This window comes from Pseudopodoces humilis, chromosome 11 (assembly GCF_049639895.1).
Source record: "Pseudopodoces humilis isolate 2021_Gansu_Grassland_sample_001 chromosome 11, ASM4963989v1, whole genome shotgun sequence".
NCBI classification, from domain to species: domain Eukaryota; kingdom Metazoa; phylum Chordata; class Aves; order Passeriformes; family Paridae; genus Pseudopodoces; species Pseudopodoces humilis.
Window position 1 is genome coordinate 20866357 of NC_142210.1, and position 16384 is coordinate 20882740.

At 48.2% G+C, this 16384-nt stretch overlaps 1 protein-coding gene across 9 annotated transcripts in view; it reads left to right on the forward strand.

The window, feature by feature from the left end:
• Positions 1 to 12421, forward strand: part of PLD1 (phospholipase D1) — a 72656-nt gene extending 60235 nt beyond the window's left edge. For all 9 annotated transcript variants that reach the window (XM_088061313.1, XM_088061311.1, XM_088061314.1 and 6 more), the window contains 6 exons: positions 1602 to 1715; positions 2766 to 2815; positions 3720 to 3854; positions 6070 to 6223; positions 6849 to 6963; positions 7523 to 12421. In XM_088061313.1, coding sequence (XP_087917439.1) covers positions 1602 to 1715; positions 2766 to 2815; positions 3720 to 3854; positions 6070 to 6223; positions 6849 to 6963; positions 7523 to 7747 — 793 coding nt within the window. In that variant the 3' untranslated portion in view covers positions 7748 to 12421. The remainder of the gene's footprint in view (positions 1 to 1601; positions 1716 to 2765; positions 2816 to 3719; positions 3855 to 6069; positions 6224 to 6848; positions 6964 to 7522) is intronic.
• Positions 12422 to 16384: the final 3963 nt, after the last annotated feature.

Genomic DNA, 16384 nt, shown 5'->3' on the forward strand with positions numbered 1-16384 from the left:
TGAAAGAGGATTAGATTGGATATTGGGAAGAAATTCTTCCCTGTGAGGGTGGGGAGGCCCTGGCACAGGTTGCCCAGGGAAGCTGTGGCTGCCCCATCCCTGGAAGTGTCCAAGGCCAGGTTGGACAGGGCTTGGAGCAAGCTGGGCTAGTGGAAAGTGTCCCTGCCCATGGCAGGGAGCTTTGGAACTGGAGGAGCTTTAAGGTCCCTTCCACTCAAACCATTCTATGATCCTGTGATCTCTTAAATAGTTTGTATCATAATGCTGATTTTCCAAACTGCCCCAGGAAAACAGCATTTAATTATAAATTAAGGTCTGTAGTGAGTTTGTATACTTCTCACTCTTCTAGACTAAATATTTTCTACTGATGTTATTAATAATGTTCTTTTCTTGGTTTCCTCTTTTTTTCATGGGTGGCTCTCTAAGCAGTTTAATAAACACTGTCCTTTTACAAACAAGCTGCTTTTTGGGGAATGCTTTTGTTGGTAGACCTTTCTCATGATACAAACAGACTTGGTTTCAGTCTCTTGTGTCTGAGTAAGGCCTCATTAACTCTTTCTGAGCTCTGCTGGTGAGTCAGAGCCAGTCTGCAGTGCCCAGCACAGCTGGAAGGAAGCGCTGGTTGAAATGAAAGACACACAGGTCCTCACTGTCGCCTCCCAGCTCAGATGGGACCCCAGTGCTTCACAATTCCCACACCCCTAAAATTCACAGGCATGGCTTGCCTGAGGAAGGAGTACTTCTAGCAAAAACTGTAGGCTGGCTCATCCTCAGAGTACTTCTGAAATGGTTTTGTGCTGATAAAACTGTGTTTGCCATCTAGTGGCAGTATCTTTCCATGGAGCATTATCCTGATCCTTCTCTTCCTCCTCCTCCTCTGGAGCACAGAGCAGGGAATTCCCAGCACCCACGGGCACCTGGAAGGTGCTCTCAGAGCAGATACACCTGGCATTTGTCAGCAGAGGAAAACCCAAAGGGAGCTTTGAGAACAGCCCCAAGCAGTTTCACAGTAGCTTTTGTTCTGAATGAGATCATGATTAGAGTATGGATTAATTTGGAGGACACTGGAACTGAGATTTTTGGGTGCTGTGATATATCAAGGACATATTTTCCTTCCTCCAGTGCTCAATGTTTTGCTTGTGCCTTGAACTTTTTCCACCTTTTGTGGTGTTTCTGACTTCTGAAAACCAGGAGACAGTGGGAAGGTTGGGTTGGGTTTTGGATTTCTGCCTGTGATAGCTCTGTAAGCTTTGCTGTGCTCTGTCAGGCAGCAGAAGGAAGAATCCTTCACCTGCCCCTGAATTTCAATAAAAATGTGTTTCTTTTCCTTTAGCTTCTTTTGTTGTTTGCTGACAGTAAATCATTCCCTCTCCTCCTGAAGGAGCACTCACAGAAGTACTGATGGCAGGTGATGATTTCCTTAAACTGGAAATGCACTTCACACTTTGCTCCCTTAAAATTTGTGTGCTGGCCTTGGACGGGAGCCAAGTCGGTTATCTCAGGGGAAATGAAACCGAGGGGACTTTGTGCAAAGCTGTGACTTTTCCAGGCTGATGTAACATTCCCAGGCTGATCTTCCCCCAAACTCTCTGGTTTTTCAGGGAGAACAAGCGTTTCCGAGTGTACGTGGTGATCCCGCTGCTGCCGGGCTTTGAAGGGGACATCTCGACGGGCGGGGGGAACGCGCTGCAGGCCATCATGCACTTCAACTACAGGTAACTCAGGCAGGCTGTCAGAGAGCCCTGGACACCTCCACTGCTGCAGGGGTCCCCAAGCCCCACCTGCCATCTGTGTGACCAGCGAGGGCAGAGCTTTGCGCATCCTGGTCTTGGGGAAGGTGTCCCTGCCCATGGCAGAGGGATGGAGCTAGATGAACTTTAAGGCTCAGCCAACCTAAATCATTCTATGTTTTGTTTTCCATTTAGCTGATTAAATCTTAAAGCTCCAAATCTGTCTCTTTGGCCAATACTTGGCCTGGCTCTGCCCATTGGCCCCACGAAAGCAATGGCATCTTCCCCTGTGTGACTCTCCTGCTCCAGGATGGATGTTTTGCAGCCCAGCAGGCCTCATAGGAGGGACTGAGATGCAGCAGGGTAGTCCTTGTGCTGGGAAGTGCAGAAGAAGGCAAAATGGCCCAAGACGGTTTTACTGGAAAGCTGCTATGTTATGTATGGTATGGCCAGGGCACAGTCAGTGTGCAGAGACTGCTGCAGCCCTCAGAGTGAAATCCCCTTTGTCTGCTGGCCTGCAGGGGTCCTGCTGCACCTCCACGAGGATCAGTGGGGACACAAGCAGATGGAAAGTAGCACATGCCCCCGACCCTTCTGCCTGAGCTTCCTCCTGCAAGGACAACCAGAGGAGATAGCCCATGGTTTGGGTGGTTCTCAGTGGAATTCCAGCTGTGGCTTTTCCAGCCCAGCCATAATCACACAAACTCCCTGACCTGGTGTTCTGCACATGTCAACATTTTTCTTAATGTGATTTCACATCCAGGCCTGGCACAGGGGGCAGCAGCCCTATTTGTCACACATTTACAATCATTGCCACGTGCTCTAGAAGGCAGAAGTGCTCCCTAGCTCCTCTGTGGGTTATATAAGCTCCTTTTGGAACTTGAGCAGTCCTTGATGGAGTAACAGTCATTTGGGAAAAAAAACGTGCTCTGGAAGCACCCTGTTTCTCCTGCTGTTTGAGAGGCATCTGTGTTTGTGGTTTACCAACCCGGTTCTGCTCCAGCATGTGCTGATGGCTGCCTGCCTTCTTTCCAGGACCATGTGCCGAGGGGAAAACTCCATCCTGGGCCAGCTGAAGGCAGAGGGTAAGAACTTTAATCCTCTCCTCTGTGTTGTTTACTTTGGATGCTGCTGTTTGATGGATGCATCTATAACACGTAATGCAACACATGCTATGGGCTCGTGGGGCTGTGAGTGACCTCCTCCCATGGCAAGCTGTGTCAGGTCACACAAGCCATGGCCACTTGTCAGACCTCAGACCTGGCTGCAGCCCTGATCCAGAAGAGGGGAACACCCCAGGGAGGAGCACAGCACAGTTGCAGCTGCTCAGGATTGTGTTATTTGGAAAATGTCCTGAGCAGGGTCACAATTCTGGGAGCCACAAGCCCTCAGCCTTCCCTGTGGATCCCACACAGGGTTTGTTTCTGGCAGTTGTCAGACATGGAGAGGAAGAACCTGCCTAAGCAGGAGGCTGTTTCCTTGCCATGAGGAATCCTGCTGGAATTTGCTCTGCTGGGAATTGGAGCACTGTGAAAACCCACATATCACAAACACTAGGACCGTGAATAATGGCTCATTTGTTCTAGGTCCTGGTGTAAATTTGAACTGCACACAAGTGCATTAGGACACATTTGCCATGCTGACCATGAACAAAACACCTGCTTCCAGCTTCCCTTCTGCAGGATCTGCAGAAAAACAATCTCATAGTCCACCTATTGTGCTGTGCCCAGGAGACTGGAGTAATTTCTCACTGAAGTGGGAGTCTCTGTGCAGGCAGCAGATCAGAGCAGCACAGTGAGCTCACAAGAAAATTTTCAAGTCTATTTTTAAAAAAAAAAATATTTCTGTTATCTATTCATTTATAATTATTTTAAAAGTCAGAAGTGAACTTTCATAGTTCTTATTCATATGGTTCTTCATGTAAACAAGGTTTTTTTTTTTCCTCTTCCACCTCCCTCATCCCATGTTTTCATGTCTTTTAATTTTCAGTTGGAGATAAGTGGATAAACTACATATCATTCTGTGGCCTTCGAACATATGCAGAGCTGCAAGGAAAACTGGTCACGGAGCTCATCTACGTGCACAGCAAACTGCTCATTGCTGATGACAACACGGTTATAATCGGTGAGCAGGGGCTCTCAGAGGGGTTTGGGGCACTGGGTTATCCTGGATCAATCCCTTCCCATCCCTATGCCCAGTGCAGGCTGCAGGGCCGTGGGCTTTTCTGTGTTGTCATTTCTTTCCTGAGAAATATTTTGCTGTTTAAAAAAAAAAAAACACAAACAAAAACAAACCTAAAAAACAAAGTCATAAATTCATCAAGAGGGAAGAAAGGATTCAAAGGGCTGTCATTTAATTTGTTTTTCTAAAATCTTCTAAATCTGTGTGTAACCGTGAAGAGAATCCCAGTGCAGGGAATATTGTCCATCTGTCTTGTATCAAACTCTGCTCTAGCAGGAAGACTTGTGAGACTTGTCATCTGTTCCTGAAAGAACAGAATGTGCTGTAAGATTTGGAAGGTTTGGACAACATGTGTCATGTATCAGCTCCATTTCTAAGAATGGGACAATATGCTATAGGGAGTAATAGATATCATTTCATCCTCTTCTCTTACCATATTTATTATGAGAACATGAAGCAAAGACAAGAGAGTTCAGGCTCAGAGCTCTACACTGCAGCAGAATTCCAGCCTGCTTCTTTAAAGAAGCCCTTTTTTGAGCTGTTATATCAGCAATAAAAACTTTGCCAATCAATACCTTAATACCAGATTTTACAGGGCTCGAAATACTCCCTCCTTTCAAAGCAGTGATCTCAGATGACCTGTGGTGAGGTTTGCTCCTCTGTCACCTTGTCAGAGGCCAGATCCTGTCTCCAGTGCACAGAGTAGCTCTGAGGTGGTTTGGGATCACAGCAGGAGCTCTGTTGTTCCAGCTGGAATGGTCTGGGGGCCTGAGGCAGCTCTTAGTTTTTATTTTCTTTACCTATAAGCTTGAGGGTAGATTTTTATACAGCCTGTGCATCTCTGCTGCCTGGTGAGGGGATGGGAAGTCATCCCTTTTCCACATAAGAGAGAGTGCATGGAGATTAAGTGCTCCTAGAGCTGCTGGGCAGGAGGAGGGGGTGAAAGGACAAAGAGGCACTAAGCTGGTTTTTCCTCTGGAGGTGTTGGCTCCCCTGGAGTTAATCCAGTTCCTGGGAAGGCTCAATGGCTAACTGCAGCCCGGGGATCTCTTACAGCTATGTCTGGAGATTTTTTTATTGTTGTTTTTATCATTTCTGTGGGTTAATGACCTCATTATGCCTATCCTTCCCTCTATCTTGCTGTTCCCAGAGCCAACAGATGCAAGCAGTGTTCCCCCATGCCATTTTCTGATGTAGGACAGAGAAACCTGTTTGGAGGGACAAAGCCTCAGCTTTGTCTCAAGCAGACCCTCCTGAATGGCACAGCAACCTGGTCTAGTGGAAGGTTTCCCTGACTATGGCAGGGAGGTTAAAACAAGAGGAGCTTGAAAGTCTTTACCAAACCATTCTGTGATTTACCCAGAGAGCCCATCCTGCCTCAGGTAGCTGGGTATCCAAACCAAATGCAGTTCAGACCTCTGAAAGCTGTGGCTCCTTCAGCCAGAAGCATCTGGGAAGTTGCAGGAAGAACAAATTTTGAAAATGTTGGCCTGGGCTTGGCTGAGATTTAATCTTCTTCCAAACCGTTGAAGCCTGCAAGAATCAGTTGGTGTTTTTTTCCTCTCCCCCAACTTCTCTCAGGGTCTGTGTTTCCATAAGAAAGCCCCTTGGTTGATTCCTGGAACAGGCTTAGGAACAGAGGCCAGACAAAGTTAAAGAGATAAAAGCAGATATATTTATTGAAGGGCCTTCAGGTACATTAAGGGCAGACAAAGCCTCCCCAAAGGGCTATACTCAAAAAGAGCAATAGGTCATAAGTTTCTCAGAGAGATATGTTTGGTCTATTTGCATATAGGGCTAATTCTCCAATTACAGCTTCAGGTAATGAAATATACTCCAAATTTGCTCCCCCCAATTAATTTTTGTTTATACTTTTGAGGGCCTGAGGCACAGGGTGTCCTTGGTTCTCAGACTTAGAAGGATCTGACCAAAACGTGAAGAGAGCTTACTAACACTCTATATGGCGTTCAGAGTTACACACTAATGCGGTGCACGATCTGAAAAATATAAAAGCTAAAATCCCGAGGAATCAGGTTGTGCTTTTACCTGTCGAAGGCATGGATGGTTCCCCACGGAGCCGCGGGGTGGCGGGTGGTGATGGAGGGGTGGTGATGGAGGGGTGTGCAGTGAGACCTGTGCCTCGTCCCACCCTGCCCAGGCTCTGCCAACATCAACGACCGCAGCATGCTGGGGAAGAGGGACAGCGAGATGGCCATCATCGTGCAGGACAGCGACACCGTGCCCTCCGTCATGGACGGCCAGGAGTACAGCGCCGGCCGCTTCGCGCAGTCCCTCCGCCTGCGCTGCTTCAGGTGCGCCCGGGGCCGGCCCAGCGCCAGGAGGGGCTGGGGCCCTGAGCAGGGTTACGAGCAGGGCTCTCTGACCTGCCCCACAGCCCTTCACACCAATGGGCTGCACTGCCCACCCGGCTTTGGCTCTGCTCCGCCTGCACTGAGCCCAGGGTTTTGCTGCTGTTCCACTGGCCTCACACCGCTCCTGCCCACAGCTTGGTAGCTTGATTTTACAAATTATTTTGCTCCGGAGATTCGCTAGCAGAGCTCATAAACAAGTGGTATTTCCCTCCAGTTCCCGTTTGCACACTCTCAAGCTTGGGTGGCAGTGTCACTTTTTAAAGGAAGCTTCTTTGCTGGGAGCAGCCATCTGGCCCAAAACACAGCCATTTTTAGTTTAAGGCCTCTTTCTTTTTCCTTTTTTTTTTCCCCCACCCTATTTCCCATCTGGACAGTTACTGCACAAAAGAAAAGGAGAAAATCAAGCATCATTGGAACTGGCAGATTATCACAGGGGATGGGAGTGGGAGGCTGCTGGGAGCACACGGGGTTTGGCAAATCCCAAGGAAACGTCTCCTGGCATTTATCAAGAGGGGAGTGCCCAGTGCTTCAGCCTCTGTGACCATCCATCCCTTTGTCTTCTCAGGGTTGTCCTTGGTGGCTCCGATCTCAATCCAGAACACCAGGATCCTGTCTGTGACAAATTCTTCAAGGAGGTGTGGATCGCCACAGCAGCTCGCAATGCCACCATCTTTGATAAAGTGAGGAGCACAGCAACTCCCCGTCCCTCCATCCCACACAGAGGCAGCACATGCCAATGGGAGAAGCAGCACAGGGAGGGCAAAGAAAGCAGGTCCAGCTCCTGGGGTTGGACCTTCAGAGATGTTTTGAAGGAATGAGTAGTGTCAGATGCAAGAGCTGTGAACAAGAAACTGGAGCTGGTGCATGCTCAGTGTGACAGCACCCATGAAGGCAGCGGATCAGATTTCTGTGTTTGCATCAGCCGTAGCTCCAGTGAATGGCCTTGGTGTAGTTACTACTTGTAATTAGCCACATTGTAACTGGAGTAGCAGCAGATTTTACTTCTGTCTTTTAATGAGTTTTTGCAGTGATCAGAAAAGGCCCTGGAGCTTCCCCTCTGCCTGCTGCAGCCTCATCAAGGACAGGCACATCTTTCTTCCCTCCCTGTTCTCTGGGCTGTTAATTCAGTCACTCCCATCCTGGGGAATTTGTACTGGATGCTTTGGTCTTTCTCAGGAACTCTGCATTGCTGCATTTCCCCTACACTGACAGGTGACTTCTTCTTTCTGTTTTGATCAGGTGTTTCGATGCCTTCCCAGTGACGAGGTGAATAATTTAACCCAACTGCGTGATTTCATCAACAAGCCCAAATTAGCAAATGATGATCCTGCGAAAGCAGCAGAAGAATTAAAAAAGATTCGTGGGTTTTTAGTACAATTCCCCTTTCGTTTTCTGGAGGAAGAATACTTGCTTCCCTCTGTTGGAACAAAGGAGTCCATGGTACCCATGGAGGTTTGGACTTAAGAAGATGCAGACTGCTTTACCTTTTAAAGTCTTGTTCTCAGGAGAGAAGTTAATGAAAAATACGGGATTTTGGAAAGTGAAAGGAGACGAAAAGCTTCTCTACCAAGCTAATGAGCCTTTTTGAAGGATTTTGGTGGAGGAACTTGAAGCAAATTGACACTAGCAGACAAGAGGAGCAGAAAAACTTGGAAATGATGGCAGATGAAAGGCTGAACCTCTGGAGGAGTAACTTCTTCGGATGTGTTCTGAGCATCTAAAGGATGCAGGCTACTTCCTAGGACAGGAACTGACTCCCAATCGATGTTGTCACCACTGCCATCTGTATCCTGTGGTTGAGTTCATACTGTGATCGTGCTGTGGCTGCACAGGAGTCCTGGGCTGCGTGTGCTGCTTCTCAGGCTTTGGGTGTCTGCACCTTGGCTCGCTGGAGTTCCCCATCTCACCCGTCCCACATGCCATCAGAGCACGTTGTGCAGCCCTGCCACTCTCGGGAAGTGCCATTTGCTGCTGCCTTGGGCTGTCCTGCAGCTTTCCAAGTGTAGGAGTTCACTTCTTAAAGGGAAACAGACTAACAATCCTGTATCAGAATCAGCATTTTGGTCTCTTCATCCCTTTGGGGGAAAAAAATCCTCTTCCTATTGTAGCTGGAGCAATCAACAGCCCTCAGGCTTGGCAGAGGGCAGTGTCAGTGGAGCTGGAGGTGCTGCTGGAGATCACTGGAGTTTGCTGGCCTTTGCAGACACACAGCACGTCAGCTTGGTCCCACTGAGTGTGACTGTTGTCCTCAGGAGAGGACCAAGGTTCCAACTGAAGCCTGAGATGTCCAGAGCTGGGGGAAACCAAGGCATTGCCTGTAACAGGACTGAGACTCCAAAGCCAGCATGATCTGAACCAAGCTCGGCACTCTGCTTGTGAATTTATCTTGCAGCATATGCATACATTTTCATTTCCATCTCTTTCCCCCTATTTAAAAGCATGAAAGGCCATTAGGCTGACAGAATGCTCAGGCAGAGCTGGTTTTGTAGATGAGGTGAATGCAAGGGGGGAGGGGAGCAAGTGGCAAAGCCTTGTCTCTGCTCTGCTTTGTTCCTGAACCAGCAACAACCTTGAGTTCAGTCATGCAGGACATGTCTTCCCAAGCAGAGGTAAAACTCAGCATGCACATTCCTGTTTTCTGTTACTGTAAGAAGGTTTCCAAAGCTCTTCTGCACCTCCCTGTACAGAGAAGCAGCAGTTCAATCCAACATCCTGGGAAAAACACTACAGTTCCTAGGTTAGAACCTCGTGTGGTGGGCACCAGCCTGGGTCTTACCCCATGCTTCATCCTGCAATGAGACCATGTCTCCCAGTTTCATGTCCAGCTCTGACCTGGGGTGTTCTGGCAGTCTGCAGTGCTGTGTCAGCTGCTGGGAAAATGGAGCATTAGAAAACACTTCAGGAGAGCTGGATCTGGGGGAATGGGAGGCTGAGCTCTTCTGCTGCCCCTGCATCCAGGCATCCCTTCCCAGGATTATACCTGTGCCCAACACTTGGTCAAAAGGCCCAGTGAACTGGTATTTATTTTAGTTCACAGAAGAGTTAATTTTTTTCTTTTCTGGCTCTTCCAACAGTTTTTTAACTGGAAAATAATCCCACTGGTCACCTATCTATCCCCAAAACGTAGCTGGCATGACATTTCTGCTGATTGCTTTCTGTGTTCAGACCTATAAACAGGCACCAGCTTATTCTGTACCTGTTGCATCACCCAAACAGAGAACAAACCCCAGATGTTCTTCCAAATCTCAGCCCATTCCTACAGCTTCCACTGTTTTACATCTGTGTTTTGTAGGTGCAGTTGCCTTTTACTCTCGTTTCTGGCATCTGTGGTGTGGTTCACCTTTGGGAAGTGCATGTGCAGCATTTTATGTGATTGAGTCTGGGGGGTTGATGGTTTTACCTGGCATGCTGTAAGCAAATATGTTCCCTTGATTTTTTTCCTTGAAAGAAACTGACCCGGGGTCACCCCCCACAGAGCCAAAGCAAAGTGTGCCCTGACCATTTACAATCGAGAAAGATCAAAGGTGTCCTGTGATTTCACATCAGTGCAGGTTCAGAGCTTTTCTCTCCTCATATTTTTAGCTGGTTTCTTTTGACTGAAGCTGCTGACTTCAAACAGTTACAGCCTGCCAGAGAATCCTTGTCAGTCACACAGATCCGTGTTCAGAGTCAGAAAGTGTTCAACCCCACCACCTATACACTGAACCTTGAAGTGCAACACTCCTGTCACCTTCTAAGTGCTCTTATTCTCCTCATATTCATATTAGTGAAGGCTTTTATAATTGTTAAATTAGCCTTGCATTGTCTTGCAAAATGGTAGGTAGCTATTGTTGGGGTAGGTAGTAATTGTTGGGGCTCCCTAACTCCAGGGGTGTTAACTCCCCCTCTGCCAGGCTGCTTTGGGGAAGAACCACTCAGGTTCTGCAATGCTCAGCCCACTGTGTGATAGCTGCTGGTCCCCAGTGACACAGCAGAGCCATGGAGGGAGATGTAATTGACTGGTTTGGTATGAAAAGGTGCTACTTAAGAAGGTCTTTCATTATTGAGGTAGCAGACAGGCCTGGTGTTGGCTCTCTGGGAGGAGGTTCCCCTCTGTGGGAGCAGAGGCACTGCTGATCATCCCTTCCCTGTTGGTGCTGAGTTCCTGACACCAGGAATTTGGTAACATTCAAATGAAAGCAAGGTGTGCACGGCAGCCTCGGCACAGGGAGGAGATCCCAGCATCCCCAGGGGTTTGTGGGGCCAAAGGTTCCCTGTGGAAGCAGCACTGCTCACCCCAAACAAACAGTAGGCTCCTGCTGAAGGCCCTGCTTATTCACACCCTGGGCTGTGCTGTTTGGAGCTGGCTCCTTGGGTCCTGTCAGCTACAGGTTTGTTTCTTACATTAAGAAGCCTGTGAAGTTGAACACCTTGAGAGAGTTGATTTCTGCACCTGAACAATCACTACTTCTTAGTCTGTCTAAGACTAAGCGTGGGCTGCAGTCTGGAGAGGGCCACCCACGATACCCAGAGCTGGAACAGGTGATGTGGATTCAAGCACTGGCAACCCCAGAAACATCAGCTGTTTCTTGTGGCAGTTATTTATTAGAACTGTAGGAAATGAGAACTTCTCCCAGGCTCAGACTTTATTTTGTAATTCAGCCCAAGTAGAACACTTATTTTACCTTTAATTTATTCCTTAACACGTTCCACTTTGAGAACTGACACTCCTTTCCTTAAATTTTAATAGTCTGCTCTTTTAAAATATGTATTTTGTTGTATAGATATTGGACTGGATAAATGTTTCACTGTAAAGTTAATGCATGATTTTAAAAATGAGGAGTAAAATGTCATCGTCTCCAAAAACTGTACTAAAAACAATTTAAAGAACCACTCCAGTGCTCCATGGAAGAGGTGAAGTGCTCAGCTTAGTTTTTGGTCTGTTTTTCCCCTGACTTGGTGTGAGCTTTGCTGCATTAAACCCCAAACGCTCCATTTTCGGTTTTTTTTTATCAAATTTCACAACATGATTTTGCAATCCTGGTGCTGTCCCTGGGAGAACCTTAGTGCAGGTGTCACCTTGCTGGGACTCTTCCATGAATAATTTACAATATCTTTATTCCTTTCAAAGGAGCATCCCTGTACAATCAAGTGCAGATGTGTTTTGCTGTTGTTATTTCAGTGTAACGAGCCTCAAGCACTTGTAGCAAGGACAGTCAGGGGTTCTGTCTGGGCACAGAGCTGTGTTTGTGGAGACACTCCCATACAAGTATGAGAGTACTGTAGGATAATGCCATTTCCCTCTCCTGCTGCATATGGAGCCCCAAATCCATTATGGGCTAAGCTGACCCCTCTCACCAGCAGCAGAACCTTTCATGGTGCAGTGCTGTGGTGGCCAAAGGGAAGAAAACCAGCGGTGTCCAGACCAGGATATGAGCAGACGCTGGCACCCCTTGGGTGCCCCACAAAGTGTGAACACACTGTCACAGCTTGTGGCACTCATTCTGCAACTGGTTTCAAACAAGCAATTGCTGCTGCACTGCTGAGATCCTGCTGAAATCAGGAGCTCTGCAGAATCCTGCTTGAAACCCAGGGTGTAACTTCATGGCAGTGAATCAAGGCCAGCGTGTGAATCTCAGTGTATCAAAGTGGAGCCGCCCCACAAACCATACATTGACCACTGAATGCAATGATCCTCTTGGGTTGTCACTTTTTTTTTTTCCTATTTTCCTTTCCCTGCCTGCTTTCTTGTTGTATTTTCCAGTATTTGTGATTATTCTATTTTTAACCTTCCAGTATCTTTTCATAGAATCTGCTCTGTGTAAATAATTCCAACTTTCCTTAGTCCTGATGCTAGGGAAGTGAGAAAAAGTGTCAAAAAGTCAGTTTTTCAAATGTTGGGTTTTTTTTAAAAATTATGTCTCTAGCTAAACTAATCCACAAAAGGAGAGCTTCCACTTGGGGTGTGAGCACAGGTCTGTGCGTCCCTCCCTTCCATCAGTGCTGCTGTGACACTGAATATCCCTTCTGTGAAGGCTGCTGGAATTGAGTTTTGTATCCTTGTTCCTGCTAACAATCGCTTTCCTTTCCACTCTGTTTGTATCTGGTAAATGAATGTGTATTAATGGACTGAAAATACAACCGATCATCATGTCAGAACACTTGGCTTTGGTGTCATTTCTCCTTGTTTTGTGGGCCCCATCCTGCCTTGGGATGAGTTCTGTCCTTGCTCTGTATCAGCAGCCAAGACGTGATGGGGAAAGGCCCAGAATAGCAATAAAAATGGCTAGACTTGAGTCATTTGGGTTTTCCTGGGAGAGAGAAATTGCTGGGGTGAAACAGCATAGAAAGAAAATTGGACTTCTTAAATAGATTAAAGAGTCATGTTTTAAAGGAGTTTTAATAATCCAAAAGCATTATGAAAGGCATAGACAAAAACTCTCCGTATCCGAAATAGAATTAACTTGCCCCTCTCTGACTTCCAGTAAAGGAAATTTAGCAGAGAGGAAGAAGCAGCTGCCTGTTGTCCTCCAGGGGCAGAAGAGATTAATAAAGCATCAGTGGCATTTCCAAGCTCTCTTGCAAACTGAAAACATATTAACTTCTCCATTTTGTAGGTTTCATCTCCTTTCTCAGATGCCGGAGGGCTCTCTGCATCTTCAGAACTTCCAAACCCAATCTGTGTCCTCGACAGACACAATAAACCAAGACAACAGAGCCAGAGGGTGAGGCAGGGGGTTGGTAAGAGACATCAGGCAGCTGCTGAGTGACACTGTCAGCTTCCACTGCAGCTCCAGCATCCCCCTGCTGATGATGTGCCTCCTGAGTCCCACTTACGGGCTCCTGAAGGGGAGCTAGCAGCAAGGAGGAGCGATGTGGGGCCTGCCAGCCTCTGCTGGGTGCATGGTGCTGAGCCCAGGGGTGCTGGATGGCAGCAGGGCGGCTGTGGGGTCACACAGGGCAGCCACAGCTGAGGCTGGCACTGTCCTGCCACCACTGCTTGGCTTCCCTGCGAGCGGCACGAGACCCATGGGATCCCAGTTGAGACTATCTTGGTGTGAAATTAATGTGAAACTGGAAGTGGTCTTGAACATAGGCAGTTCAGGTATGGATTTGTAGGAAGGTTCCTTTCCCTTTTCTACCTGGTTGTCCTGGTTTCAGGGGGGAAAGAGTTCATTTTTCCTCAGTAGCTGCCAGGTTCTGTTTTGGTTTCAAGCAGGGGTCCAACTCAAGGCCACTGTTGCTGCTTTTGCTGTTTTCCCTCTCCTCCTGTGCTCCTGCAGGGCCTGAGCTGGTTCACATCCATCCCTAAAAGCGGCAGTGAATGGCAGCTCACGGCTGTGGCTGGCACTGAGTGTGCGGGGAGGCAGGAACGCGATGGCACAACTCCCCCTGACCAGAATGTTCCTGTTTGCTCGCCGGAGGACTTGCACAGCCTCAATTTGATGGCTCCTCGCTGAGCAGGAACGCAGCCCACGCCTACCCTGAACACAAAGTGCCCTTGCCAGAGTGTTTAACAACCTGTTCTTTCCAGGATGGATTTCTCCAGCCATTTTTTGTGCCGAGGCTGTTCCTGTCTCCTCCCACAGGTCAGCTCCTCCATCGTGGATGTGTCCCCAGGAATCCTGTGCCAGGGGCAGGAGGAATCCTCTCACCCACCCCAGCACTGAGCACATCTACTCTCTGGCCCTTCGTTGGCATTTGTGCACCAAGCTCTCAATAACACATCAACTTTAACGAGTGCCAGCCCTTTGCATGCATGAAATCACTAATATGCTGTAGTTATTTTTGTTCTGAGGAAGAAAGCAGGGAAGAAAGGAAAAAAGAAAAGGTTTTGTGAGCCGGGTCTAAGGGTACATGAAGAAACAGGTTTCTTCTCACTGCTAAAAATCAATTTATTTTAGTTTCTCTGCAATTGTGCCTGCTCTTCACATTTTCAAGTACAGCTCTGAAGCACTGATGCAGTGGAGTGAAGGTTTGAAGAGCTTGAATCACAACAGCACTGTGAGTGAAATGCTCAATTTTTTTCTTATTGGAAAAATTAAAAGTGACAGCTTCAAAATTGGTTCCACTGCTTTGATTGATTAGACAGAATATTTAGCTCAAAATGATTATGGCAAGATTTTCTACAGAGGCTCATGGTTGGGATGGAAATTAATTTGGAGAAAAGGGGAGGGAGGGTTGTTAAAAAAGGAATTATTCTGCAAAGGAAACTGTTTATCCCCAGAATCTGTGATGAGTAATGTCTCCATATTCAGCCTGATCTCAGTAATTAAATATTCTGTGAGTTCCCATTTGAGGACAAAGGAAAGGGGGGGACAGAGAGATAGTGTTAATGAGGCTTCACAGTTGTCTGTCCCCTGGATATTCTGATGCCCCCAGTGTGCTGCTCAGTGCCCAGCAGGTAGCCTGTCCCTATGGAATGTCCTGACTGGGAGACCTGCCCTGGGCCAAGGTTGGGTGTTCAGCTGGAGTCCTGCTGGGCCAGGTGAGCTGGAGGTCACACACTGGGAAGCTGAGGGCCACTGAAAGTGCTGTGGGCACAAGTTCAGGTTAGAGCTGGACCCACCTCTCCAGCTGGAGAATCCAGGGCCAAGCACAGCTTCAAGCAGACACATCACAAGGATGCTCCAGGGTCTCCAGACAGACAGCTGCTCTCTTGCTCCAGATCCTTCCTGGAATGGGAGAGCTGAGGATACCTGAGAGAGTGGGGACAGCAGGCTGGGCTGTCACCCAGGGAGATACCAACAAGAGAATCACAGAATGGTTTGGGTTGGAAGGGACCTTAAAGCTCCTCTTGTTCCACCCCCTACCCTAGGCAGGGACACCTTCCACTATCCTAGTGTGCTCCAAGACCACCCAGCCTGGCCTTGGACACTTCCAGAGATGTTGCAGCCACAGCTTCTCTGGGCACGCTGTGCCAGGGCCTCACCACCCTCACAGGGAAGAATTTTTCCCCTGTCCAATCTAAACCTACTCTCATTCAGTTAGAAGTGATTCCCCCTTCTCCTGCAACTCCAGGCTCTTTCAAAAAGTCTCTCTCCATCTTTCTTGAAGGCTCCCTTCAGTACTGAAATGCCATAATTAGGTGACTCCAAAGCCTTCTCCTTTCCAGGCTGAAGGATCCCAATTCTCTCAGCCTTACAGCAGAGGTGTTCCATGCCTTGTGGCTCTATCCTGCTGCTGGTATCCTGCCTTTGGCATTTATCCGATTTGTCCTTGTTCCTTTCGCTAAACAGGCAGAAAAGTGTTTCTACTCTCTCCACTGGGTTATCTTCCTTATTCCACTCTTTATCAGACAAATGCACTTTAAAAGGCCCAGCCAAGCCCAGCAGATTCACAGGCTGGAACCTGCACATTGCACATGCAAGACAGAAAGAGAAAATGGGTCCTGCAGGAGAGGACTCAGGCATCTTGCCCAGCATTTTTTAATTTCAGCTTGAAAGATGGGTTTGAAACTTTGGGTTGTGTTTTGGGGGTTTTTTTGTTGGTTTTTTTTTTTTTACATTTTTACATCCAGCGATAGATTAGACCCACCTAAGGAAAAAAGCATTGCTGGAGAGATTCTTCCCGGCGGATGCAAACCCTCCCTGAAGCCGAGGGCTGGATGGCCGCGTTCCTCTAGAGGGTGCTGCGGGCTCAGCCTGCGCTCCCCCGGGGAGGGGATGGGCGCTGTGCCGGGAGCCTGCGAGCCCCCACCCCGCTGTGCCGGCTCCCTGCGCATCCCTACGGCCACAGCCCAGCTGCGGGACCAGGCTGCAGCTAAACCACACAACCCTGCCGGGCTCCCTCCTCCAGCCTGCGCCTGCCTCTCTCCATGGGGTGTTCCCCTTGCTGCTGGGGGCTCGCAGGTCAGCATCTCCCCCATCCCTCTGAGCACGGTCACGCTGAGACATTTTTAAATGAAGTACTACATGTACCGTGACTGTTCGGGCTTGAATACATTCCCTGCCTACCATGTCCTTCCCAGAAGGCTGCGTTGGCTCTCCAGTGACTCGCTGCAATATGTATCTCCACTTCGTTTCCTTGCAGACCATATCTGTACGACATCGATTGTACTGGCTAAGAATGCTTACAAACCTATTTCCTGCTGCAGGATGATCACATTATACACAATTACAC